The sequence below is a fragment of the Eublepharis macularius genome, chromosome 6, assembly GCF_028583425.1.
Source record: "Eublepharis macularius isolate TG4126 chromosome 6, MPM_Emac_v1.0, whole genome shotgun sequence".
In the NCBI taxonomy this organism is placed as follows: domain Eukaryota; kingdom Metazoa; phylum Chordata; class Lepidosauria; order Squamata; family Eublepharidae; genus Eublepharis; species Eublepharis macularius.
Window position 1 is genome coordinate 63175932 of NC_072795.1, and position 27934 is coordinate 63203865.

The 27934-nt window shown below is 40.3% G+C and overlaps 2 protein-coding genes across 2 annotated transcripts; both read right to left on the minus strand.

Moving 5' to 3' along the window:
* Positions 1 to 98: 98 nt before the first annotated feature.
* Positions 99 to 8589, minus strand: MAP6D1 (MAP6 domain containing 1). Its single transcript, XM_054983437.1, has 3 exons — positions 7973 to 8589; positions 6154 to 6274; positions 99 to 2886 (listed from the first exon to the last, which is right to left on the minus strand). Exons 1-3 carry the CDS (start codon positions 8569 to 8571, stop codon positions 2809 to 2811), a joined length of 798 nt encoding a protein of 265 aa, XP_054839412.1. The 5' UTR covers positions 8572 to 8589; the 3' UTR covers positions 99 to 2808.
* A 2542-nt stretch (positions 8590 to 11131) lies between these two features.
* On the minus strand, positions 11132 to 27142 carry PARL (presenilin associated rhomboid like). Its single transcript, XM_054983531.1, has 10 exons — positions 26866 to 27142; positions 23410 to 23602; positions 22819 to 22959; positions 21159 to 21207; positions 19872 to 19967; positions 18607 to 18756; positions 17212 to 17282; positions 15702 to 15803; positions 12967 to 13064; positions 11132 to 12761 (listed from the first exon to the last, which is right to left on the minus strand). Exons 1-10 carry the CDS (start codon positions 27018 to 27020, stop codon positions 12665 to 12667), a joined length of 1152 nt encoding a protein of 383 aa, XP_054839506.1. The 5' UTR covers positions 27021 to 27142; the 3' UTR covers positions 11132 to 12664.
* Positions 27143 to 27934: the final 792 nt, after the last annotated feature.

Consider the following 27934-nt stretch of genomic DNA (forward strand, 5'->3'; position numbering starts at 1 on the left):
AAGATTATAAACATCATTACTCCTAGTCCATTGAAAAATTTAAACACTCCAACGGTTTCCATTAGAATAATGAGAAAAGAACTTGTAGCCAAAATACGTTTTTATTAAATTATTTTTACTCCATAAAATACAAACTTTGTGAGTAGCTGTGCTGCTGTCATCTTTTTTAAAAGAAATATATTAAGTTAACTTAAACCAAAGGTGGGCGGTTATTTATTTAGTAAAAGTCAAGATTGCAAGTAACTAAACTAGTTAAAAGCTTTTAAAAGACATCAGAAATAGATCAATCAAGCTGTATTAACAGGTTTGTTTACTCAGAAACATTCAACATGCAAATAAGAATATTTTAACCAACCTTCTGAAAAAAAATCACCATTCCTCCCCCACTCCATGAGAAAATGATCCTGCTATGAAAATTGAAAGAAACAATGTTGTCTTTCATCCATTTACAAAAAAGATGAGGTCTGGGCTCCAAAGAAAAACATCCCAGGGGAGTTTAGACACATGTCACTCCAAAAGCAGACCTACCTTCATTCCTGGGCTGCCTGGAAAACTGCTTTTAAAATGGGAGCCTTTGGAAAGCAGTTTGTGAAACAGCATGTGGGTCTGATGGTCAATGAAACAAAAATTAAAAATCCAGTTCAGAGAGCCTGAAGTTCTTGGGCATATCTAAAGAAGTTCTTGGAATCCTGGCTGATGGATTCAGTCAAGTTTGGCACATCTAAATCCCACTGAAAACAATAAAACATATACATGCACCTATACACACTTTAGCCTTATCAATAAATGGGATCTGGGTATGTCCAAATTTATCTGAATTACAGCTAACAAAGAAAGACAGTATCATGGTGAACAATATTTCCCTCATTCTAATGGGCCAATGTTAGATCCGAGAGTTCCGGCACAAAGTTCCACAGGACTCCAAGACATATGTAGAGCTCCTGCCACTTGTGCATCCGTCCCTGTTCTGCAGTCCAGTGAAACTCCTCTATGAGTACAAGATCCATACGCATATCAGAGAGTTCATATTTGCACACTGGAGTCTCTGAGATCCAAATGACAAAAGTTAAAATAATGTTAAATTGGCATGTAATATATTATAAATCCTTTAGATAAAAATGTACAATCTATGAGGAATGTAACTATCACTAAGAAATGGTTTCTCAAAAGAGCCTAGGCAAAAGTTAACTGTGTTGACACTAAACAAAAATCATTAGTAGAAAGATGAAATTTAAAAATGATCCCTGTAGGTAATAATATTTTCTGTGGTACTAGTATTACTGAGCACAAGCAATAATCATAAGATTTTCAAGTCTATACATTTTCTACCTTGCATACTCAAAGGGTTAAATAAAATAACAAGCATACTGTTTTTTAATGAAAAAGGCCATCATTTTTCTTTATATACAGTATTTACATTCACATTAAAATGCACTATGACAACTTAGGTTGGCCATTGCTTTTGAGTGCTCCATTGCAATTATCTGAGTTAAACCAGTAAGTGTTACTATTTCCCAATAAATGATGGTACTTTATCACAAATGTTGCATTTTCCTTTCTGTTACTGCTGTCATGGTTTTTTGGAAAATGTAATGACTCTCCATAGAGACTCATACACAGCCAAGATTAAAGTTAGAGCAAAGCCTTCAGAATACTAGTTCCAAGGTTTTGGAAACAATTTTAGAAAAAGTACATGAATGCTCCCCCTGCCAGTTAATTTAAACTTTTTGTAGACTTTTCAGGATTATATCAGGCCTAGCAGAGTCTGCTGAATGTCAGCCATTTACATTAGGAAATATTTATTGCTGCTGTGAACGAATGACTGTATATTGTGCTTTTAGTTATTTTTGTATGATTTAGGATACTTATTTTATTGGGATGTTTTAATGTAAGACTCCATGGGGCTCAGTAATACAAAATAAATGGTCACCCCATTTCTAAACTTCCCACTTTAATTCAATTAGGGGGAATGTCCTTTAGTTTACTGAAACATTATGATCAAGATAATTCATTCTGGATGAAGTCTAGATTTTTCACATCCAAAATCACAACTAGTTCCTTCTTGTTGGGGGTACTTTGATGTGCAAGAAAAGTTTCAACAATCCAACATTTTTTTTTCCAACAGAAAATGATTTAGACATGAGCTACATTCCCTACTAAAGGATATTATGGAATAAGATGAGTCAGGATAAAAGAGGGAGCAAAGGAAGCATTTAGTCTGGGCCAGTCTTGAAAAGACAGAGCTTTGCTTCTACTTTTTTCAGATGTCCTCAAAATCTATTCAGCATTGTGAGAAGAAACAATGCTCTGAGACAAATGGGCAAAGAGTCATACTATCGGCCTTGAAACACCATAGTTCCTGCAACAACAGTAAAGAAAATCTGAGATAGATTCCCTGGTGTAAAGAAAACTTCAAAAAGCCATTCAGTGTCTCTTTCTTACTGACCTTCTGTCGATACAGTCATAAAATAACACAAGGTCTGGTTTTGACTATGAACCCATGTATTTAGGCAGGTGCATGTTGCCTCAAATATTGCTTTTGCTGCCAAAATTCAGTGTCTTAAACATGACGCCAACTTAACCAGTAATGAACCTATTTCTATGAAACTAGGTCATTCTCCACAGTGTGTTATGCTGCCTCCAGCTCAAGTTCTTTTTATGATTTACATGTTCATTCTGATAATTACTGTCGCTGCTTTGAATTCTACTTCCTCTTATTTCAACACGACTCCTGAAAGTTGCATAGTTGCACATTTTTACAACTTGAACATTCAAACTGCATGGACAGGAAATGTGTGCAATCCAGATTCATACACTGAGGATGCGGGACGGAGCCTGGAATACTGCAGAAGGATTGGGAGAGAACTTGGCCTTCACTTCAGGTATCTAGGGCAGAAAAAGAAAAGCCATGGATTAGCTTATTTTTATGTACAAAACCAATGTGGACTCCAGCTACCTTTCAAGTTAAGACCACAAAAAGATCTCCTGTACTGTGATGTATTCCAAGGGTTTCTTACCATGGAGAAGTTAGTCAAAGTCTGTAGCTGGACTTACAGCCAGTGTTTATACTGAGCTGTACACAGAGCTCCTCTCTATTACAGGAGCACAGTATGCATGCTTTGAGGTAACATAGCTCATGTCTACTGTGTGGATTTAGAGGCTGCATTTCCCTTCAAGTTTAGATTAGATTGAGAAATAATCTTATCCAAGGTCACCCAATGAAATTCCCCCCACACAAACACAACAACTACCTGGTTCAGGATGAATATACTACTAACATGTTCAAAGGCAAAATGAGGTGCCTTTGAACCAAATCCTCATCTGTGTATGGTTGCTGCTGAAAACCATGCTGCAATCCATGTGTAAGGACTCTTCTTTCCCAGTGCACTTGTCCAAGTATACACAATGTTAGCATGTAAGCATTAGTGGTCTTCATGGATATGCAATCATAATGGATCACTATGTTAGGCAAGTACATTGAGGAGTACTCAAAAGTTAGCCCCTGCAGGTGGATCGACATAACGGACAATGTCTTTTCAACAGCAACCAAGAGATGAGCACCTTTGAACAGGCCCTGACTTTTATTGGCTACATGCAAGTGGTGAAAAAGGGGAGGCAAACATTGCTACATAAGGTAAAACTAGAAGTCACAATTCTCCAAACCCAGGAAGCCTACCCACAAATGTTTCATATCCTAGCTGTTTATATATGGTGACAGTTACACTTTATGCACACCATGATGTCCACGTTACAGCTAAGTGTTCAAATGCATGACAAACTTAAAACAGCTAGAATTTAACCTGATGTGCAGAAGACATTTAAACTGACAAAAGACAGACATACGAATTCATTTTGACACTGAATTCAACTACGTACAAGCTGCAGTGCTGCTCTATAAAATAAATTCTCCAACTTCCTTATATTTGCACTATTTAAAATGGTGGCTTAAATATGACATCATGTTATTCCTGAAGATCTGCTACCAGGTTATGTTAATTTTTTTTTAAAATAAAAAATGACCCACTTTTAAATCCCACAAATCATTTGTGTTTAAGTGTCCCAATCTGTGCTGGATTGTGCACAAAAAGTCAGTGCAGTCCTAAATCCATTGAAATCAATGGGCTTGGAAGAAGGTAACGTTGATTAGGGTTACACTGCAAGACTTGTAGTCTCTGTTAGACATCGGCACAAACCACAAAAAAAACGAACCATGGGGTTTGTGGTTCATGGTGTTTTCATGAACCAGGAACCACGAACCCCTACGAACTGGGACAAGTTCACAAACCAGTTTGTGGTTTGTGGGGTTTAAATGCCCCTTTCCGGCCGCTTAGCAGCGGCAGGGGAAAAGGCATTTGATAGCTTAAAGGGCCCTTTCCTGCCGCATGCAAGCGGCAGGGCCTTTTAAACGGCCCAAAGCCTACAAAGCCGCCGTGGCCATTTGAGGGGCGGGAAGGGTGTTTTCGGCCTCCTCCACTGCCCTGCAGGCCCACACAGCAGCAAAAGAGGCCAAAAGACCCCTTAAAGATGCCATCTTTGGCTTGTACATTAACTTGATTGAATGTGTACAAAAGCTTAGGCTGTAAAAAAACCCTCAGATAATCTTTAAGATGCCAAATTCTGACCTCAATTCAGTTCTAGCAGCATGCTACCATAAGAGGTCTCATGTGGAGATTTGTATCACCATCAGCATTTATTTAGGTAGGCAGCCAAGTTGGTCTGCAGTAGAATAGTAGGATTTGAGTCCAGTGGCACCCTAGAGACCAACAAGATTTTCAGGGTGCACGCTTTTAAGAGTCAAAGCTACCTTCTTCAGATACAGGGTCTAAGACTCAGGGATCTCCACTCTTCCTTTTTTTTCTGAAAATTTTTTTTATTAGGTGAGTACAGGTTACAAATAGAGTTTTTATTTAAGAACCTAAATATCAATTTTCCCCCACCCTTTCCCTCCCCCCTTTTTCTCGGACTTCCAACAGCTTTCCAACCCATATCTTATTCTATTACTTACTTATCTATTCCCTCTATATATTATTATCCCATGTTTCCTTAACAAACTAAATAATATCCATTAAAATCAAATCTATTCAAACCTTAAACTTAACAATAATTAAAACTTCACTTTAAATGGTAAAGATCCCTATCTCTAGTAATTAATAACTTTCAAATTGCCATAATTAGGGATCTCCACTCTTCCCTGTAGGAAGCTTTGACGCTTGAAAGCTCAAACACTGAAAATCTTGTTGGTCTCTAGGGTGCCACTGGCTCAAATTCTGCTACTCATCTGCATTTAAACACAAAAACAGCCAGCCAGCTCAGCTGAGGCCTAGATAAATATAATAATGCAGATGGAGAGTACAATTGTTTGTACATCTATTTGCCATCACATGAACTAAAAATATTTCTGTGAGAAGCCAGGTCTTTGTCTGGGAGAAGTTAGGAAACCTGGTCTTACCAGTTCTTTCAGCCCAACAGTCCTCTAGAGTTAAGCTGAAACAGACAGAGAAAGGTAACCCAACACTGGACTAAAGGCAGAGTGGGAACCAGCCCACTCTGCATGGGATATATCCTCTTCAATGATCTCAGTGGATAAACTGTCTACATATTTCTGAGATGTGTTGCGCCAGACAAAAGACTATTCTGAGATGCATTTTTAAAATAATATTGTCACCTACCATGAGTTCTTTCAAATAAAGAAGTGAGCTAAAAATATCCTCAAGAAATAAATACATAATCTGTCTTGCAGCATCAGGGTGTCTGCCTTACTGCTCCAAATGCCCAATATAGCAACTCTTTTGGATGTATTGTCGAAGGCTTTCACGGCCGGAGAACGATGGCTGTTGCGGGTTTTCCGGGCTGTATTGCCGTGGTCTTGGCATTGTAGTTCCTGACGTTTCGCCTGCAGCTGTGGCTGGCATCTTCAGCGGTGTAGCACCAAAAGTCTTTTGGTGCTACACCTCTGAAGATGCCAGCCACAGCTGCTGGCGAAACGTCAGGAACTACAATGCCAAGATCACGGCAATACAGCCCGGAAAACCCACAACAGCCAACTCTTTTGGAATTTAAAGATCAGTCACCATGCACCACTGGTTTTATGAACTGCATCCTACTTACATTATTAAACTTCTATGTTTCAAAGATTTTGCAAAGTACATTTACCTTAAAGTCCGCCTTGTGGCTACTAGTTTCTCGCACAAAGTGATCCTCTGGGATAATAAACCCTCGTTTCGTCTTTGAGGCTCTGGATCGTTTTGCTCCAGTCCATGGGCGATACTCTTGCCTAAAATGAGTTTGTAGATCAAATCAATATGAACTGTGGACAGTGACACTTTGAAGCAGAGAAAGTGATTGCTTACAATTTTGGAAACAGTAAACTGCAACAATATACTAAATGCATTTTATCTACTTCTCTGCCACCTAAAGAGTAGTATGTAATATAAGTAGCTATCAATACTCTGAAAGCAATGCAAAAAGGGACACGAGTACCACTGCAAATCAGATATATGGGATACAGCTTTTCAACTGATGAAAAAGGAAAGCAGGATCCACTTTAACCACCCCAAAAGTCTGATCATGGAACCTGCATGTGCACAAAAGCCATGTGAGGCCATGTGGGTTGGGTTAAAAAGCTGATGGACTCAACCCATATCTGGCCACTTCCTAGGCACTATAAGCCCAAAAGATATTCCTTGTTCTCCGGCAAAGGGCCTTTAGGTACACACATCCTTCTCCTGTCCTTGGTACCAACCAGAGATTAGACCATTGCTCACTCAATAGTCCTTTGTGCTTATGTGCCATATGCCTCCTTACTTCTCTTGGATGGCACACAAAACCATGCTGTGCACATGACAGCTGCCCTGTCCTGGAACAAGCTGAGTCAAGATTAAAAACAAATTAAAATGAGATTTCCTTTTTTAGAGCCAGATTTCCACAGGGATGAGTAATCTAAGATATTGTTATGGAAGGAAGAGGGCATCAAACAAGCCACTCTGCACTTTTTTAAAACAGCAGGATCAAGCCAGGACACTTTTTGAAATCCTCAGCTGACAATCTCAGTTGAAGAAGAAAGATCTGGATTGCAGAATTTCTTGGCTATTGTTAGGGGGGGGTCGTTGCAGGGGGACCCCTAGAACTTCAGACAGAGTCTGCATCCACTTGACTAATATAGAGCTTCCATGTATTACCCCCCCCCCCAACCAGGGGATATGAGAATGAGCTTATATGAAAGAACAGAAAGATACATTCTGCTATTTACCTTCTATATATAGTATAATATACTAAATACATTACTGATCTGTGCCCTTCTTACTGGGTCAAGCAGAAGGGAATAAGCATAATCTTTGGGAATTAGTTTCCTGGAACATTCCTTTTTAATAACTACTCGTTTTAAAAAAGTCAACAGCTGTGACTCTTTTTTGGAGGGGAAGTACATTTGAGTTTTGCTTTCTTAAGGGAAGCACTGGGAGGAGATCAGTGTTAACAGAGGTGTGGGAACTCTCAAGAGGGAAACCTTCCAGTGCTACTAGGAAGACACAAAGAGCAATTGCTTGATTTCTATGCCTTACCCCTGATCCAATATGCATAGGTGACAGATTGTGGTTTGCCTGGTTTACTTCATATTACACTTTTCCTAAGAGAAAGCACGTTGTGTATAAGGAACGCCTCCACCCACCCACCTGCCCACCCACAATAAAAGGGAAGCCTATATGTAGACTGCCCTGTGCACATTTTATTTCATTGCATTCATGTGCGAGGGTGCTGCATTCAGTCCTGTGATGCAGACTCCGCCTGTGGTAAAACAGACAGCTTTCACACTTTTCTGCACAGAAAAATGTGAGGCGGTCTTCAGCAATAAAGAAGCAAATGCACTCTGAACACGTTCAGAGGCACCTTTCTTTATCCTTATTTCTGTCATACCCAAACCCTATTCGGTTATACTGTTCCCCTGGGAGAGGCAGCCATTCAGTTAAGGTCCTACCTGTACGAGGTGGTCTTGGGGACGCAGGGCGGCGAGGTGGAGGGCCACATCTGCTTAAAGCCGCTGTACTTTCCGCCTAGCTCCTGCTCAGCTGCCGGCAGCACGTACACATGAGGAGCTCCGGGGGCCGTGGCTTGGGAAGCGGCGGCGACTGCAGCGGGGGGCGCCCCCGGCGGCTCCCCCCTCCTGCACTCCCCGACCCAAGGCAGGGCGCCTTGTTTTTGCACCGGCCACGCTCGGAAATCCTGCCGGTACTGGGTCTCCGCCGCGAAGGGCTCCTTCCGGCGGCCTCCGCCGCCTCTCCCTTTCTTCGACGCCCTCTTGGCACCCACCAGGCTGTCCTGCAGCGAGGGGGCGGACGCCGACACGGGCAGAGCAGAGGCGGCCCGCGGGTGGCCCCGGGGGCGGCCAGCGCCGCCACCTGTTGGGATCCGGGGCGGCTGCGGGGCGCCCCCGCTGCCCGCGTCTGCCCCTTCTTCCGGCGGCTCCTCGATGTCGGAGTAATTGTGGATGGTGAGCGGCACCGCCAGGTCCGACTTGTCCAGCTGGTTCCAGAAGCGCGCCAAGCAGCAGACGCGAGTGATGCAGGGCCAGGCCATGGCGGCGGCAGCGTGCGAGGAGGAAGGGAGGAATGGATTGCTGGCTGGTTGGAGGGATGGAGCCAGCAGGAGGGGGAGGTAGTCTGCAGCAGGAGGGGAGGGTTCCCCTGGGCGTAGTTGCACTTCCAGTGCCCCCCTGGCCTGTTAACAGCAGCACCTCCTCCTCACCCCCATTCCTTTGGTCAATATCAGCCCCTGGGTAGGGATGCCAGGCACGTGATGCCCCTTGTGCACCATCACCCCCCCCCCCCAACAGATAGAGATTAACGCAGCAGCATCTGCCAGGGATACAAAAAGAATGGTGGGGGACACAAAGCACCAGTCACTGCACTTTCTGCCACCCCATCCTACTTTTTCTACACAATGTCTAGGAAATCTTTCACATTGCTTGCTGTCTTAATCAAGGCAGCCCAGATCAATATACATACATTCCAAAGTTTTAAAATAGTACTGTCCAATCAAATTGCTTTTAATATTTTGCAATCCATCTTGCCTCTCAGGGAGAAAGGTATGCTATAAATAATGACCTATGATAGGAGCATCAATAAGGAAGTGTCCCTTCCTCCTGCTTCAGCAGATTTTTTTGGACAATTCACAAGAGAACCGGGCCTGATAGGCACAGACTGCAGGAATTACACATGCACTTCCTTAAAGCACAAACATCAGCATTCTTTTCCATCTTCATTAACCTTAGTTGGCTGTATTCAAGTACAATTACAGAAAATGTATTTTGCAAGCAGTATAGTAAAACAATACACACAAAAGGTATAGGACTAGCTATTTAATGGTTTTTAGATAAGAATTTATATGGTTTACTGTTTACCATACAGTTTTTAGTACTAACATAGAGGAACATCTGTGATGCTACCACTCATAAGAAAAACATGGAAATGAGACTTGAACTTTGCAGTTTAGTGTCTTGCTTAACAGATGGCCAAAAACTGTAATGCCCTGGTATTTTTTTAGAGTCAGCTGCAGATTATTGAATAATTAAAATTCCCTTATTCCTTAAGAAAGCTAATTCCTTAATAAGGCTACTTCCAATCACATTATGAAAAAAAACCTGCAGAATGTCATTAATAAAATAGATTCCTGGTTTTAAAACCCCCGTTAAACTGCCCTTTGATGTTACCAAAGAAAGCTACTGTGATAAAAAAAGAGCAGACACAGTTAGGATTTTCCTTCTATATGAGAAGCTGCATACAGATTGCAAGGACAAAGGAAAATTATAGAAAGTTACATCTGTCCCATTCCCTCTGTCATGTTGGTAAACACATAGGATGATGTTTCTTCCTGAACTCTAATGTTTAAAAAGGAGGGCTTACATCTTGCAAAGGAGTAGGGGTTTTTTGTAGTTTGATGTCTCTGTTGGACAACTTTAATGAGCTACCTCTAGCAACAATTCCAATACCCAAATAAAACAAGGCTAGAATGTGTTCCATATTTTACAGATCATTTTATCTGGTTTGATTGATATATGTGCCTGTGGCAGCCATTGGAAGCATACAGCATACTTTCTGTTTAATGTATATATTGGATTAATGGCTATTTAGAAACTATTTTTATTGTGTTGTGCTTCTTACTGTTGAATATATTTCATTGTTATTAAAGTTACTTTGGTTTCTCCATTTATACACGTTTGGAGCTTGCTCACTTTGCCTTTTTTTGTTATTTGACATGTCAACTGTTGCCAAATCATCAAATACTTAAGGTACTAATTTATTAGGACAGTACTAACATATTGCCAGTTACAAAAACAAAGTATATTTTAGAATACATCAGTGTCTCATTCCTCCCAGAAAGTTTGCAGAGCACTATGCTAGATAACTGGGAGGCTGGCTTGCCTGAAAAAGGCCATTGGTAAGATAGCAGGCTGTCTGTCATTCTACTGAGAGGAAAATCAGAGTCTATTCTGGGCAAACTGACTCAGTTCCACAGCTTCTAGAAGGCAAAGACTCATGTGCAGTCTTGCTGATTGCACCTGGCAAGGTAGTATCACCTCTGTGATTTGCTTAGGAAGAGGTAGGAGTTGTATAGTTCAGCAGTGTGCATTTGCTACACTATAAATACAGCTACCGCCACTCTATGATGCCATAGTGGACCATGACATCACATACACAGTCAGCTAGAATCTGCTCTCTGCCTTTGCCTTCTCCAGTTTTAGCAACCAAGACAGTAAAATCCTAACCATGACAGCAAAATTCTAACTGTATGTGTAGTGTGCTTCCTCCTGCATACTAAGTTCTAGGTCCTGTTCAGATTTGCCATCAGTTATACTGCATGGCTTACTTTCTAAGGAAAATAATGGGAAAACTCTTTGGAAAAAGTTATACCGCAACAATTGCCTTCTTCCAAAATGAGATTTTGTAAAATTTTGATTCCTGTACAGCTTTCGTGAGTCACTTAATGAACACCCCAATCCAAAAGACTATGATACAAACAAATGAAGTGAAAACAGACTCCAAAGTGTGTAGAAGGTAGAAGACACTGCTCTTGCTAGAACAGCGAAACAGTAATTGCAGGGACAATCAAAATTAAGTAATAAGAGTCTATTCAGCCATAAATTATAAATCTCTTTATTTATTTTTCTAGTGATTGAAGGATCTGTTTATATTTACCTTCTGTTGCAGTATATTGCAATGTTTTACCAACAATGGCCAAAAGCCGAAGAACAGTTCCATATGCAAGTCGGCTCTGGAATTTCTGTTTGTTAAACAGCAACCCTCCCTGTCACACTGAAAACAACTTTGAAAAAATGAGAGTCCTTTCAAAAGTCATTTGTGTCCCCGTTGTTCACAGAAAGTAAAACATGCTATTGAGAATGCAAGTAGGTAGCCGTGTTAGTCTGCAGAACAGCAGGATTTGAGGCCAGTGGCGCCTTAAAGATGAACAAGATTTTCAGGGCATAAGCCTTTGAGAGTCAAAGTTCCCATCTTCAAAAGGGAAAAGAAGACGGGAGCACTTTGACTCTCAAAAGCTTCTACCCTGAAAATTCTGTTGGTCTCTAAGGTGCCACTGGACTCAAATCCTACTACTGAGGATGCAGAAACCTTTGGGAATGCTTCAAGTAGATCCCATTCAATATTTTACACACTGTACATAACTATCTTGTGGGATCAAAACTGATCACCATCAGACTGTTTTCAGTCTGTTTTCAATTCTGTTATAACCTATCATTGTCCTAACTCCTGATGTATAATCCCACTAAGCCAAACAAAACATAATGAGTAAAAAATACCTCCCTTTGCCACAATCTTTTTTTTAAAAAAGCAGCCTCCTCAGGATGAAAATATTTCTTAACCCCTTCCTCTCCACTTTTCTATCCAAGGCTGCTTTTGTTTTTTAAAAAGTGAAAAATACCCATTACATGTTTAGTTTGCCATTAAAGCTACATGCCATCATCACATACATTGTAATGCAGGCTGCAGCTCAACACTGACATTCTTTGATTCTCTCAGCCATCATTAGGTCTGTATAAATGTGTGGCTATGGGCTGCAGTACACAGATCTCTACTCAAGTCAAACACACAGCTTGCAAAATCCTGAACAGAGTTACTCCAGACTAAACCCATTGATTTCAATGGGCTTATTCTGGAGTAACTCTGCTTAGAATTTCACTGTAAGATGAGGTCAAAGATAACAACAGAAGTTATCTGAACTAAAATTCTATCATATCAAAGTAGATGTATTTTTAAAAATCCTTAGCACTGTATGCTAAGGCATAATTCAATATACCCATTTGCAATAATGAGTTGCCATGTTCTGTAACGTTACAATTGTTCTGCAGGTTTGGGACTAATATACTTATTAATTACAACTGCTTTATCTTTTGATTAAAAGTAAAATTAAACAAAAACAGTCCAGAACATGATAATAGACTAATTTCATAAAGCAATAAGATAAATCTTTATTGTTTCAGTTCTGCCACACTATCAGAAAATGCAATTATTTTTAAGTGTGGGTTGCCAAATTAGATACTGAAGATCCCAGTACCCAATACTGTGTGTGACAACACAGTAACTAGCCCATTTTCAGATCTTGGGGTAGCACGCCATGACTGTACAAGCATCTTCTAAAATTCAACATCCATGACTCACTTCTTTGAACTCCGAGTTCGAATTTTATGCCAAGCCTTCACCAGTGGTTCTCTGTTCTTCCAAATAAGTTCATTCCCAAATGTTACATACCACCTTAAAGCAACACAAACACAACTGAAATTCCATCATGTGATGCATTATAATGTAACAAATGTTTACAAGATAAATAACATGAGACTAGTAACTGACCATCTCAGCAATAATGATGTTGGTGACTTAAGAACTGTATTTCTCAGCATTGTTTTCAATATAAAGTAGTATCACACTACCATAGTAGCATAGTATATACAAAACTTACATGCCAAACAGAGCTCCCCCAAGGTGCGCAGCATGGTCAAAAAACTTCCATCCCAAAACAAGTCCTGCACTGTCCATTGCAATAATAGCTTTTAAAGCCTAAAAGTAAGTATACAAGTATGGTATTGGTAATACTCCAACAGATAACATCAACATTAAGTTTGTGTTTCAGCAGAACAAAAACAGGACAATTACGGAATCTTTCTCAAAAAACATCTCTACTGCACACCGCTGAATTCTCTTCCACTATGCATATTCAACAACCTTTAAGAACATAGGAGCCCTGCTGGACCAGACCACTGGTCCATCTAGTCCAGCATCCTGCTTTACACAGCAGCCAACTAGTTGCCCAGGATGGCCAAGTCAAGGAGCAGAGGCCAAGGCTTTTCCCTGCTGTTGCCTCCTATCACGGGTATTCAAAGGTTTACTGCCTCTGAATATGGAGGTTCCCTTTAGTTACCATGACTAGTAGCCATTGATGGACTGATCCTCCATGCCTCTCTTTTAGTGCCATTTATGCTCATGGCCATCGCCACATCTACTGGCAGCAAAACCCCACAATTTAATTACTCATTGAGTAAATAAGTATTTCCTTTCATTTGTCCCGCACTTACTGCCCATCAACTTCGTTGGGTGTCCCAAGTTCTTCTATTATGGGAAAAGAAGAAAAAAATTCCTTCTGTCCACTTTGTCCATTCCATGTATAATTTTATAAAAAGCAAGTGTAAGAGCCACACTTAGATTTGGACTGGAGTCTAGAGTTACTATAGCCTTGGCTTCTATCTTGGACTCAGTCGGCCAAGCAAATAATTTGCTCCAAGCCTTAGGTCATCAAAGGTAAAGCAGGAGAATTCCAGAAGGGAGGGAGAGGCTAACCAGCAACAAGCTGTATCACAACAAGTAAGGCAGGGGGACAAGAGATCAAAGACCCTCAGACTAACAAAGTGCTAGATGTATGGCAAAATAAAGGTCAATTTTAGCAGATTAAAGAGTTTTTTTATTTAGGAAAGTGCAGCATTAAGTCAGCCAAATTGTGCCAGAAAACTTACAAAAGACTGCTAGAATATTAAAGCTGTGCCTAAGCTGCCATTAGTTAACTTTTGAAAGACCCTCTCCATCTTAAATTTTTTTCCTTCAAGGGCTCTTTTTTTAAAAAAACAGTATTTTAAAACATTAAATGCCTGCTACTAGGATATGGATACTGAGGTGGGGGAGAAATGAGGGAAATAATTTCTAAGCAGTTTATAATAAGGCAAGAGGGTCTGCTGTGCAGAGTCACACCCCATGAAGATTATTGCTTTTTACTCCGATAGGAAGGCAGTATTGTAGGGAGGGGGTCTCAGATGCTTAGCTAATGAGTTAGGGACCACAGACTTCACCACTATGTTGCCTTACCTATTATCTGTTGCTTTAAATATGTACACCTATGTACTACCTGTGCTTCATGTTGTCTAATATCAGTCCTAGGACTAATTATGTTCTCTTTCAGCATTTCTTCAACTCTTGCTAATGCTATGTCCTTGTAAACTTGTATTTATTTACCCTATGGCATCATTTATGGAAATGTCATTGATACTGACTGTACTAATCTCACACTGTGTAATCTGCCTTGAGTTTCAGTGAGAAAGGCAGACTAGAAATGATATCAATCAATCAATCCAAAGTAGGATTTGAAACCAAGCCTAAACTTTTAGCAATATATTTTTATCAATTTTAGTTCATGTGCTGCTGCAACTGAATCCAGACAAGACTGGGATTAATTGTAGTTGGGAAGGCTGATATTCTAGATGAAGTGAAGATGGCTTTCTTAGAGCAGGTCAAGAGCTTAGGGGTGGTCATGGTCTCTGCCTTGCCCTTTGAGCCTTCTATCAGCTGCATCTGGTGTGTCAACTCTCTCGTTACCCAGATTCAGCTGATCTGGCCACAATGATCCATGCTTCTGCAACCTTACGGATGGATTACTGCAGTGTGCTCTATGTGAGGCTACCCCTGAGGACACCCCAGAAACTACAACTGGTCCATAATGCAGCAGGCCAACAACTGTCAGGGGCTTACTAACAACATATGTTGCCAATTTTTAAACAGCTACATTGGCTGACAGTCTGCTTCCAAGTTCAGTTTAAGGTGCTGGTTGAGACCTTTAAAAGTCCTTCATGACCTAGGACCCATGTATTTGAAGGACCATCTCCTTCCCTATGTCCCTGGTGCTTACTACACTCCTCAGGCAGCCACTTATTGGCTATCCCACCACTTAGGATGCTTGTCTGGCATCGACCAGAGCCTAGGCCTTCTCCATCATGGCTCCTCATCTGTGGAATGGGCTCCCTGAAGAGGTGATGGGGCCTCTTCCTTGGAGATCTTCAAAAGGCGCTCCAAGGCTTGCTTGTTTGACAGGGCTTTTGAGGGGGTGTGAATGGCAAGCATCTTTTAAGGGGGGGAGGGAGAGACTTGGGGTGTGTTATTTTGTTTTGGTTCCAACTTGAAATGGTTTTTAAGCCAACTTGAAAGATGGGGTATAAATGTTTTAACAAATAAATGCATACATATATAATAAAAAGGCAACAGTGTGGTGCAAATATACACAGTTTGTTAGCATAACAGAATACAACACAACAGAGAATATGTCTCCTGAACTGAAATTTAAAATTGAATGCATCTTTGAAATACTGATAAAACAGGTGTACTCAGGTAACTGACAGGCAGAAACAGGAAAGGTGGACTCCCACAGTTACTTACATTTCCAGCAGTAAATGTGAACATTGGAAGAAATATTATGGCTAGCTTGGCTTCTGGCACCTTTGTACATACTGCTGCAAGGACAGTCATTATAGCACCTGACTAGAATTACATTAAAATACCAGTTAAATTAACATTAACACATGACCTATCTTATTACTTTACAACATCACAAATGTATATTCATTTCATTTTAGAATAGAAATATACTCATTCCTATTCCAAGTCCAAGCATACATAATATGGGGATTGAGAAAGGATGTTACAGAAACCCAGCTATACCAGGTTCAAAGTCCCCAACACCATATCGTTCCTCAGCAGTTTGAAAGGAATTATTTCAATTAAAGGCTTTGAGACAAATCATTTAAGAGACCACAGCATCTTTGCTCAGATAAAGATCTATCCAGTCATTTTGGATCTTTGATCTAAAATGACTGGATAGAAATACATGCAATGTCAAAACACTGTCATGAAAGATGGTTGTTGTGGGTTTTCCGGGCTGTATTGCCGTGGTCTTGGCATTGTAGTTCCTGACGTTTCACCAGCAGCTGTGGCTGGCATCTTCAGAGGTGTAGCACCAAAAGACAGAGATCTCTCAGTGTCACTGTGACACTGTTGTTTGGTCACTGTGTCACTTGGTCACTAGTGTCACTGTGACACTGAGAGATCTCTGTCTTTCGGTGCTACACCTCTGAAGATGCCAGCCACAGCTGCTGGCGAAACGTCAGGAACTACAATGCCAAGACCACGGCAATACAGCCCGGAAAACCCACAACAACCATCGTTCTCCGGCCGTGAAAGCCTTCGACAATACACTGTCATGAAAAATCAAAAAGCTGTATAAAAACAGTTACAACATATCCAAGTTAGCTGTAATACTGTCAAGATCAACTAAGTTTACCATTCTATGCCAGTTTGTAGCCTGATCCTATGCAAGTTTACTTAGTAAATCCCACCAAGTTCAGTCCAGCCTTAGGCACACATAGTATTGCAGCCTTGTTTTGGAGTAAATCTTTTTGAAGTTGGAGGGGCAATTCAAACTAAGCATACACAAGATCAGTCAAGCAGTGAAACTGTAACCCTATGTAACACTAAGAACATATTTAATTAAAGCCAGTGGATCTTGCTTCCAGATAAGCATTTACCGTGAAAGTCTAAGTCATCAATGCAGCTGGCCAAACCAGTTCTTCTTCTACTTATGCAAGCTCAAAACCCAAAGAACCAAGAACCCTAAGTTTTAAATTACTAGCAACGTTCCTTTAGCAAATGGCTTAAAAGATGTATATTGGAATGAAATTACATCCAATAAAATTACTTTCAAAGTGAAAGTTTATCTAACCAATTTTTTTCTTTGATGAGTAAGTTCAGCTTAAAGAAAAGCTCCCAGATTTCATTAATGTCTCTTGTATCCCCCTCTCCCCCAGCACCAGGTATCTTTATTTCCGCTTAACACACTATGCTCAGAATAGCTTCTGAAAAGCAGGTAGATTAGCTTGAATTCAGGACTCACAGCTCCAAGTGATGGTCCAAATCTTCCTGTGGCTACTTTGCAGACATAACTTGCGAATGTGGAAATAACGCCTAGAAAATTAAAATTTAGTTAGCAAAGCCCAGCATCACTGAGTAGCTTGAGGCTGTTGAATATTTCTCTTTTCTATACTAGCCATCCCACTCAATTATCTAACTAAAGCTTTTCTAAGGAGAAACAAGCAATTTTTAAGATAGGCACAAACTTCTCCAGGTGATTTGGAAAGCTTATATGCGACCTCTCCAGAGACATGCCTGACAAGAATGAATGTGCAAGGTATGAAGCATATTCTATTCTCAAACTTGCCTCAATTTACTGCATCAAGACTAATGCTATCCTTTCCCTTAGCTCCTCACTGTAGGACTTTAAAGCATGTTCTGAGCTTTTAAGGCTCCTCTTTTTCCTTGCTTCTTCTATATGCAAGAGCCCCATGGCGCAGAGTGGTAAGCTGCAGTACTGCAGCCCAAGCTCTGCTCACGACCTGAGTTCGATCCTGGCGGAAGCCGGGTTCAAGTAACCAACTCAGCCTTCCATCCTTCCAAGGTTGGTAAAATGAGTACCCAGTTTCCTGGGGGTAAAGTGTAGATGACTGGGAAGGCAATGGCAAACCACCCCGTAATAAAGTCTGCCAAGAAAACATTGGGATGCGACGTCCCCCCATGGGTCAGTAATGACTCAGTGCTTGCACAGGGGGCTACCTTTACCTTACCTTACATCTATATGCAGTCTTCAGTGTTTCAGATACAAAACCCACTTTGCAATGCAAGATCCACTTTTAATGTTATTGCAATAATGTGTCTGCCTTCTTTATTGTTATATAAATGAGGTAATTTTGGCAAGTACCATTGTCACACAGATGTTAGGAAACTGGCACCTCCTAAAGATTTTACCTTCTGCACAACCATCAAAGGTTAACAAGTCCTATCCTCCTATCCTGACTTTTTAAGACTGGGCCTTGATAATCCCCTGATGCCCCAATGATTCATAGAGCCAGCTGTGTGAGCTTCTTATTTCAAGATAATTTTTAAAAGGCCATTGTGTCAATTTTTTTCAGTAAGACTTTAAAAAAAAATTCATAAGATGAACACATGAGCCTACTGTCTATCAAGATCAGTACTGTAAACTTTGACTGGCAGTGGCTCTCCAGGTTCTCAGGCAGAGGTCTTTCACATCACCTACTGCCTGGCAACATTACCTGGAGATGCCAGGGAAGGAACCCAGCACTCCCTGCATGCAAAACAGACGCTCTACCACTCAGTCACAACCTCTCCCCCAAGATACAATGCAAAGTACTTGGCAAAAATTAGCCACATTTAACAAGATTTTAGTAGTGTAGAATTAAACATCTAAATATAACAAAGCTTCTGAGTTTATTACCAGCAGAGAAGTATACTGCCATGAACTGCTCAGGTCCCAGAAGAGAAACTATACTGGTTGAGAAGCTCCACAGAACATACATGTTGGCTGCCATGTGCAGAAATGAGAAATGACTAAAGGTAGACAGCACCATGGGAAAGCACAAAACTCCTGGGTAAAAAGAGGGGAAGCTGTTAGAATGTTTCATTACTATATTCACTCTTCATTTACAAATTGAGCTGTTAAGAGAAAATTTGACAAGCGAACGCGTAGATATGTCATAGCTGGGTTTCCAAAACCATTAAGTATTGCACCTCTAAAATGAAAAACGACTAGCATTCTAACTGCTATATGACACTGTGGGTGGAGGGGAAGAGACATCTCTACGATCATTATGTGTGTCAGTTTTTAAATCATATATTTAATACCAGCAGGTAGCCCACTTGTGCAGATCCAAAAACCCGGGAACAATGAGAATCCTAGGGTAAAAGGTGACTGTGTGCATGGATACAGAAAAACCTCAGTTTCAGAAGCTTCAAAGTAACTCACAGTCCATGGCACCGCATACTCTTCAGAAAGAGCAGCGATCAGATGTGTCACTAAAGCTCTGATAGATTAGTTTCTTTTTATCACTTTCAAAAGCCTCACATAAAATAAAAAGACATTGTCTATGCTACAGAAGCAGAAACAAGAAATGAGTATTCCTTTCCCTTCTGTACAAGCACTTGTCATCACATGGCCCATCCATCTCCTTCAGAAAATCTATCCTACTGCTTGTGACTGATATCTTGTTACTTTTTAAAAAATAAGAACTAGAATCTCTTTCACAATATTTTCCTCAGGGCTGAACCCACAGTTGTGTCAGAAGTCTCAACCGTAAAATGAGTGGATAACTAGTATTCCATGGACATGGAATCTATCCAGTTTTGAGGTCATGGGTCTCCCTCCCATCTGTCTTTTCAAAGAAAGAATTGTTCATTCAAGAAATGAAGAGTTCCATACTTTCAAGGGCAAAAAGAATACCTAACGTTCTTACGTACAATTCTAACCCAGCCAATCCACCACAAGCCAAGAAGAAAGTTTCAAATGTATAAGATATTCATTCTGGGCTTTAATATTGTGGCAGTAATTATAGCAATATCTTTGTGCAGGTATTAATTTGTTTCTGAATTCTGAAGCAGTGTGTATTGCTGAATCCCTTTCCTTGAGCCAAAACAAGCGTCAATTAAAAAAAATGTAAAAACACAATTTACACCAATTTTGTGTTATAATTACAGCACACTTACGAGAAGCTGGATTTGATGTAAAATATGTTACCATTGTCCGCTGCATAGCAGGTACCCGCCATAAGCAGAATACTAAGACATTTGCTGCTATAATGCCTACAAATTTAAAAAGAGTGTTTAGTAATAAAGAAGCCAACCAGACAAATGATTCAGTTTACAATGTATACATCCCAAGAGTTGTTCTTGCAAATACACCACCATAAAATGGCTTTTAAAAAGGTGCACTGAATACAAGAAGAATTTTTAGACTTTGATTTTGTTCTATTATGGCTTTCGCATTCAATTGCACAAATGCAGAAATATATTTATGTCTCTTACAAACCCTTATGCATAGTTTATTAATAAGAACACCTTCTGATTATATTCAGTTTTATATGACAGTTTTAAGAAATTAATCACTCAATTAGAGATTTGAGTAATGATTATGATAAAGTCTTGAAATTTCCTCCTGATGATTGAGAAAATACAGGAGGAAAGTAAAATTAGTTGTTTAAAGAAATAGGAAGGGAATATCCTGAATTAGATAAGTAATCATTATTTTCTTCTTGGAATGTTGATTTTTTTCAGTCGCTGACTTTTTAAATACACACCTAATAACTGTGCATAAAAGCAAATTCTTTGTGATATCCTAGTATACAACAGACTCCAGTACTAACAACTATACAAGTGCATTAGAAGACAGAATTATTCCATCTGAACAGGTAAGTAATAACCCCTTAGGAGTAATCTGACTGCAATATGCCACCACATCACACAGAAATTACCAGGAGCAATAAAAGATGTACATAATATTAGCTCAAAGAGTACTGGAGGAGGGAATGTTCGGGAATATTCCTGCTACTAACATTCCTGCTAATAACATTCATGCAAAGCTTCTGTTCACCATGAGACTGAAGGTACTAAAAGCCTGGCCATGGTCAGAGATGCGAGCCTTTAGGCAAGAGCTAAAGGGCTCTTGGCCCTTGGTTCTGAGTCCAAGGCTTGCAGATTGTGGCTGTGAGTTAACTGCCCAGCAGATCTAGGACCAGTTAGGAACCCACGCTGTATATTTTTGTTTTCTCTTTTTTATTTGTTGAAATTATATTTTGAGATTTTTTTTAAGCTGCTTTCGGTTCACAGTGGAGAAAAAAGCAGCATATAAAAGCTTAAATAAATATTTACAAAAGCAAAGTAAGCATACAAGTGGGCAAGACTGCCCTAGGTTTAACAGCCATCTAGTGACATACTGTACCTGTTTGCCACATCTCTCTTCCCGAGAATGTCTAATACTTGTAAGCTAACACAAACCTGAGACAGCACGCTGCCCTTCACTCAGTGTTTTCCACCACAGGTGAATCTGAAAGAGAATGGGCAAAAGTATCCTGTTAAAGGAAAATTTCAGATCCTCATGTGAGTTTCCAATCAGACTAGTATTTCAGTTGTTTGAGGTAAACCTATGAATAGCAACCCCACATGTTCCCTTGTCTCTTAAACTGCAGATCCCACTAACCTCCTGATCTAGTTTTGCTCTTGAGAAAAGCATGGGTAAACACTGGCATGAGCACATAGACAGGTAAAGAAGATGCTTCCTTTGATCCTTCCCCACCTTTGAGGTAGTTGCCTTAAGCGGACACAGAGCAACTCGTAGACAGTGTAATTATTAATCTATATTTATTTATGGCCCATCTCTCTCACTGAAGCTCAAGTCAGATTACACACCGTAAAACAACGCAATCAAACAGCCAGAAACATCCAACAATGTGTGATTTGCATAATAAGCACATTAGGCAATCCAGATTTGGGGGACTGGAATATAGCAACCCCATGCTTTTGGAGATTGATTTGCTAAGGCATTTTTTTCTGCTGTGGAATAAATTCTCGTTTCCTGCTTCTTTGTTCTTTAAAGTCACATGTGTTTGAAGGCAATTCAGTCTGCTTAGCTGCCTCTTACGTCCTTGTATATGGTTTTTGAAATGGACTTTTAGAAGCCCCTAACAAATTTAAGTATAGAGTCCACCCCAGAGAGTAAAGAACTTGATAGAAATAACTTTTTTTCAGTTGAGATCCACACGATCTTATTTCTTATCAAGCCAAACTTTATCAAACGTACCAATCTGTCCCAAGATCTGAACTTTCTGTCCTACCCTATGTGTTATGCTGTGATATATTTGGGGTTTGTAGGAGAATAATAAATAATGTCCTAGGAGAAACTGAAGCATCTCAAAGTGCCTAAAAAGGGCAGAAAGAAAAAGTTATTAAGGGCCCATATGGAGTGGAAGCAACGGAACACTACTTTCTTTTCCGATTTTTTAAAAACAGGAACATTCCGAGGGTATAAGGTTAAGCGGATGGTTTAAAAAACCACTAGTCCTGGATTCTATGCATCTTTTCAGTAATAGGGACTCTTTTGAAGGCACTCAAAGTTTTATTCTGTTTTTATGCCCTGGCTGGGTTTCAAATTGTTAACTACTTGTATTGCATTATTATGTTTTATTTTGTAAGCCAACTTAAGCAGCTACCATGGAGAGGTGCACAGACATTTTCTAAATAAATAAATTGCACAATGTGAACTACCAAAGCAGGTAATATGCTCATGGAATGCACAAGCACCCTATTACAGTTCCACAGCCATTATGGAGATTGCTAATAATCAAAATACCATAAACACGATGCAGTAAAAGTGAAATAAGTGTGCTGTCTGTGACTGTACAATCCATGCAGTTTTTAGACTCCTTTATACAATACAATATTCCAGACAAAGCTGGAATTATTTTCTTTGAGATTCACTAGCAAAGTTAAGGTAACTAGTGAAGTTCCCTAGATATTAAGACACAACAGGGAAAATGTCCATGAACTTGTCTAGAACAATGAACAGTTGATTTACCAGTTGGCACACAGCATTTGTTTTTTAATGCATGGTTTCTCAAGAACAAAATTTGTGTTAACGTACAGAGCAATTTCCTCATACCTCCCTTCTGATGTTCAGCCCTGAGCGTATTTTCATCCTATCCATCCACTTTGATCGAGTTTTTTCAAAATACTTCTGGAATCTTGCTTTGAGAGATTCATATTGCCAAATAGCAGCTGACCCGAAAGCACAGCCTGAAAACTATAAATATATTTATAATCATGGTATGCAATTCAACAAGATGAGGGGGAGATAGTAGGTACAGAACTGAGCACTCCAAACATTCAAGGTGGCACAACAGGATTGCAGAACCTGCATGGTCACAACTACACAGGATCCGTATTACAAATGATCCATATTACAAAAAACATTAAAATTTCCTTATTTAATGAACTGTTGTGGCCTTTAAATGTGAACTACAATCTTCATAATTGCCAGACTCTGTTTGGTACAAGCATCCAGTGCCTGGCACAGGCTGGAGAATTTTGATGAACACCATAGTGCTGTAATGGTTCTGCCTGCAGAAATCCAACCTCTAGTCTAGACAACACTGTTCTGTGACAAACTATATCTTTCCTTTTAATAAATCAGTTTGTATCAGTGACAAAAGATAGCTGTTAATGTGCTGTAACATACTGAAAGCATTTTTACCCCAACTGTGAAGAAGAATGGCTTCACAAGCTTCTTCACTGAACGAGGAGGTGTTGAAAAGACTGCATCCTCTACTGGAGGAGACAAACCTCTTCTCTGTGGCTTGGTACTGGTTCCTGAGTTAGGCCTTTGGAAGTTGCTCTTCTGTGCTGGTCTTCTGAAACCATTTCTTTGTTGTGTATACAAGGTAGACCTGACCAAGATAATACATACCAAACACAAAAGGAACTCATTTTAAATGTCTCCTGCATGTGAAGAAATACTAGATTATCAGACAAAAAAAGTATCTTCTCAAGCACTCTGGAGTGTTAGGATTTCTTTAAGATTTCGCTTTCTCTACCTCTTCAACTTTGAGCGAGAGTGCTTGTCAGGTTTTTTAGAAGCACATCTTGAGCTACCAAGGAAATGTATCTTCTGGTCTCAGCTGATTCAGCATTCTACCTATTTATCTTTCAAGGCACTATTTGTTACCATAATCTATACATTTGTTATCCGGCTTTCCAATTGATGGTTCTCAAGAGGTGGTGCAACTGGAAATCTCCATGTTTATAAGTAAAACATACTTCAACATCCTGAAAATCATAACAACAAAATAGTTTCCATTGACTAGCCATGTTGGTGTGGAGTAAAAGAGCAAGATTCAGGTCCAACAGCACCTTAAATTTCCAAGGTATGAGCTTTCAAGAATCAAATCTCCCTTCATCAGATCTGATGAAGGAAGCTTTTACTCATAGCTTGGTCTTTAAGGTGCTATTGGACCTGGATCGTGACAACAAAAATTAACCCACCATTCTCAAAGGGCATTTAGTAGTGCATTCCAGATAGTAGAAGAGTTTTAGAAGAGCCTCCCCCCAGGGTAAATAATTCCTTCTTTTGCCAGCCCCACCGCTCACACTCCTGTGGGTATCAAGCTTCCATGATATCAGTGCACACAGGCAAATGTTTTATGCTAGTACTACAGACTGTATTTAAAAGTTTCTTAAGAAAAAAGCATCTAACAAGTAAGAGGAGTTAAAATGCTAAATCAAATTAAAATAAGAGTATCAGGAAAGTGGATTGGTCATTTTGCTTCTTCACTGAAAACTCCTTGTTAAATAAAAACAACATTAAGTTTATTTCCCTCCTCCTATCCTTTGGAATATATATAATCGCCACCCCACTCCAAAAAACAATGGCATATCTCACATCATTCCCCAACACTATCAAGTTTGGAATATTTTTCACTCACTTTTTATCAAATATAAACTATGGTTCCAAGGATACACAAGCTTTAACCTGTTTTGAGTTCCAAACTTCATGCAACTTTGCCTAGTCATTTTTTTCATTCAGAAAATTTTTTAAAGCCTAGGTGTTATTTATAACATTCTAATAGTTACTTATAACAGCTAGATTTGCATGTTCAAAGTCCAAGAATGGATGATGATGAAGGCAAAAGAGCATCTGAACCACTCCCCCCCACCACCAGTCATTTGGTTCACCAGACTTCTGTACACATTTCTCTTCTTGGGAATCACCTAAGTTTATGATTAAAACAAAAAATCATTCCTGCATGAACCATGGATGAGTCAAGTAACAGCAGAAAACACTGACTGATCCCTTCTCCTGATATGTAGCTCTCTCCTTGAAAATACATTACAGATTAAGAACCCTGTAGCTCAGATCATCTAGTCCAGCCAGATGTTTTGGAGAAGCTTATGAACAAGACACAACAGCAATAGCCTTCCTCTGTTTTCTGCACTAGCACCTAATGTTTAGAGATATGCTGTATGTGGAGGTTCTACTAAGACATCATGGTTAACAGCCAGGGCTTTTTTTGAGGGGAAACACTCTGGAACAGTGTTCCAGCAGCTCTAGAATCTGCCCACGTGATTCCTTTCTCCTTCGACCACGCAGGCTCTGCAGAGGAGGCTCAGCTGCTTTGAGTTCATTCTGCTTTCTTTTCATTCCTCTCTGAGTGAGAGAGAGAGGGAGGGAGGGGGAGGAGAGTTGGATTTTTAGAGGCCCCATCCCCCTCTTTCATTCCAAAGACATGAAATGTTTGGGAAAGGGAATAGAAGATTTCACTTTTTGTAGAGGATACAGAAAGGAAAAAAACTCTTTCTCATATTAGTGTGATTTTCCAAGCTTACTAACATTTATCTCGCCATAATGCATTGCACTGGGTTCTGGGAAGCGGCATCACTTCCAGGAAGCGGCATCACTTCCAGAAGTGACATCGTCACGCATTTCCGGGAGCATGCACACACAAAGAGCACATGTGATAATAGAGAGTTCCACCACCTCTTTTCCCAGAAAAAAAGCCTTGTTAACAGCTATTGATTGTCCTGTTTTCTGTGAGCACATCTAATATTCTTTAACAAATTATCTAAACTAAGTTTTGATAGTCTCCAGGGTAGGAGACTACCACTGGATTTGCATGAAACCTTAAAGAACAAACTCAGGAACTTCAAAGAACAAACACAGGAACCCTTCATGGCAGCAATGAAAGTGAAACCAGTATCTGGCAGAAGCTATTAAGTTCAAGGTTTGCATACATGATGATGCTTATGAGATTCACAACTGAAAATTTGTGGAAATGAAAGCTGGAGAAAGCTGAAGCTTGAAAAATGTGCTAATTCTCATCAAATCGGAAATTCATTACTTCCTATTAGCAATGACTACATCAACTGTTTGTTCTTCATAATGTGTAATCTTTGGAGAAACAGGCAAAAGTATACTGATATAACAAGGGCAGCAACTTGCATCTGTGCAAATAACGTTTTTGTACAGCTTGAGTTTTTCCATGACCTCAAAGAGTTACTTAAGGAAGCTTCAAATGAAATGCATATTTATTTTCATATTAAACTGTTATAGCGCATAGTGTATGAAACTGTATACAGGACCCCATCTTATATTTTATTTCTAAAACAACAGAGACACAAACCAGATATCTCCTCATTGTGAGGCACTGGGAACACAGATTCATGGATAGGTTTCTGGGATGCAGGAGAAAAATGAAGGAAATTTTTTGTAGCACAGAAGTTTCCCTTCTCCCCCACTTCACTGCCACTGATTCCCAGATCTGTGGTTCACTCAGCTCCCTTCTACTGACCGACACACAAAGCCTGAGATTGAGATGGAAGAAGCGCTCCGGACTAGCCAGTTTCTTGCCAGCATTCTCCCTTCAGCACATATAGGCATACCTTCACTCGCAGTTTTTCTTCTACCTCACCCGCTCCTATACATGGAGTGTATGCGGAACCTAAATCCTGACCATAGGCTCGTTCGTTTAAAACCGTGATGTCTAAAAACTCTAGCTAGATCCAGAAGAGCCAATCCTACTCCAACGACTCATTCACACTCAGGACATTTACTTTCGCTGTTCTTCTTAAAGCATCTACCGTCCAGTGTTTCCCATCCAAGTCAACTTTCCCGGAACTCTACCACCCTCCTCCAGAAGAAAGCGTATTACCGTACCTATGTGCCCGATTCCCACTGTTCCATAACTCTTGTCTAACCCAGACGCGAGAACAGCAGGTCCACGCCATTTTCCTCAACCTCCCAAAATAATCCTTCCGGGTCGCCAGACCTTTCCGGCCACCATCTTGGAAGCGGCAGCACCGGCGCAGCATAAAGACGTCACGGCAAAGCGAACGAAGAAAAAGCTTTGCTTTCAGCCCCCGAAAAGGCTTCGGGCCATTTAGTCCAATTGGTTCCTGTGCTGATGGGAATGTGGTAGCGTTATATTAAACAAGATTGTATCAGGAGCTGTCAACTGCACGGCGGGCTCGGTCTCTCTGACGCCACTTTCAAGTGATTGTGATTCGTTGTGTCGTCCCCCCATCTTATCAAAAGCCCTTTCGCACACCTACAAAGCTGAATTGCCCGTTGTGGTTGCCCCTTCAAAACAGGGCCTTCCGTTGCGCATTTGGGGCATATTTAAGCTATATCATATGTTGTGTGGTGAAGATGGCCACGTACTGGCTTTGATTGAAGAATGTCACGTTCACATCTCCATCCGTGAAGTTCACTTTGGATTGGTTGCTGAAGGACACCACAGAACCTGCTTCACAGATTTCAGGGGTCAGCAGGTGGAAGTATATTTTTGTAATGGGGGCACGTGAAACTTCAGGAATTCAAGGACCCCGGACCTTGGCTAAGGAATTAACAACTCGAAGACTGAAGCTGAGAAAAAGGAGGCCTGTGTATCGATAAAAGGGTTTGCTTATTTGTGGTTAAGAACTGGACGTAGCCAGTTGCTGAAAGACTCTCTGGTAAATATCTGAAAGCAAGAGAAAAAAGAAGATACTTGTGGTTAAACCAGCCAAGGTATCTAGGAGGGTCTCTTGCATAAATGGCTGGGAAATTGGGGGTTTTTTAAAGCAGTTTTAGAATAGGAATTGCTGCCTGAAGCAGCTTGCAAGAATAATCTGAAGGAAGGTAAGACAGGAATGAATAGAGATTGTTAAAGTTATGCTAAAGCTTTTGCTTCACATGTTTGCCTTGAACACCATGTGGTCAGAATAGGGCACAGAAGGAACAGTTG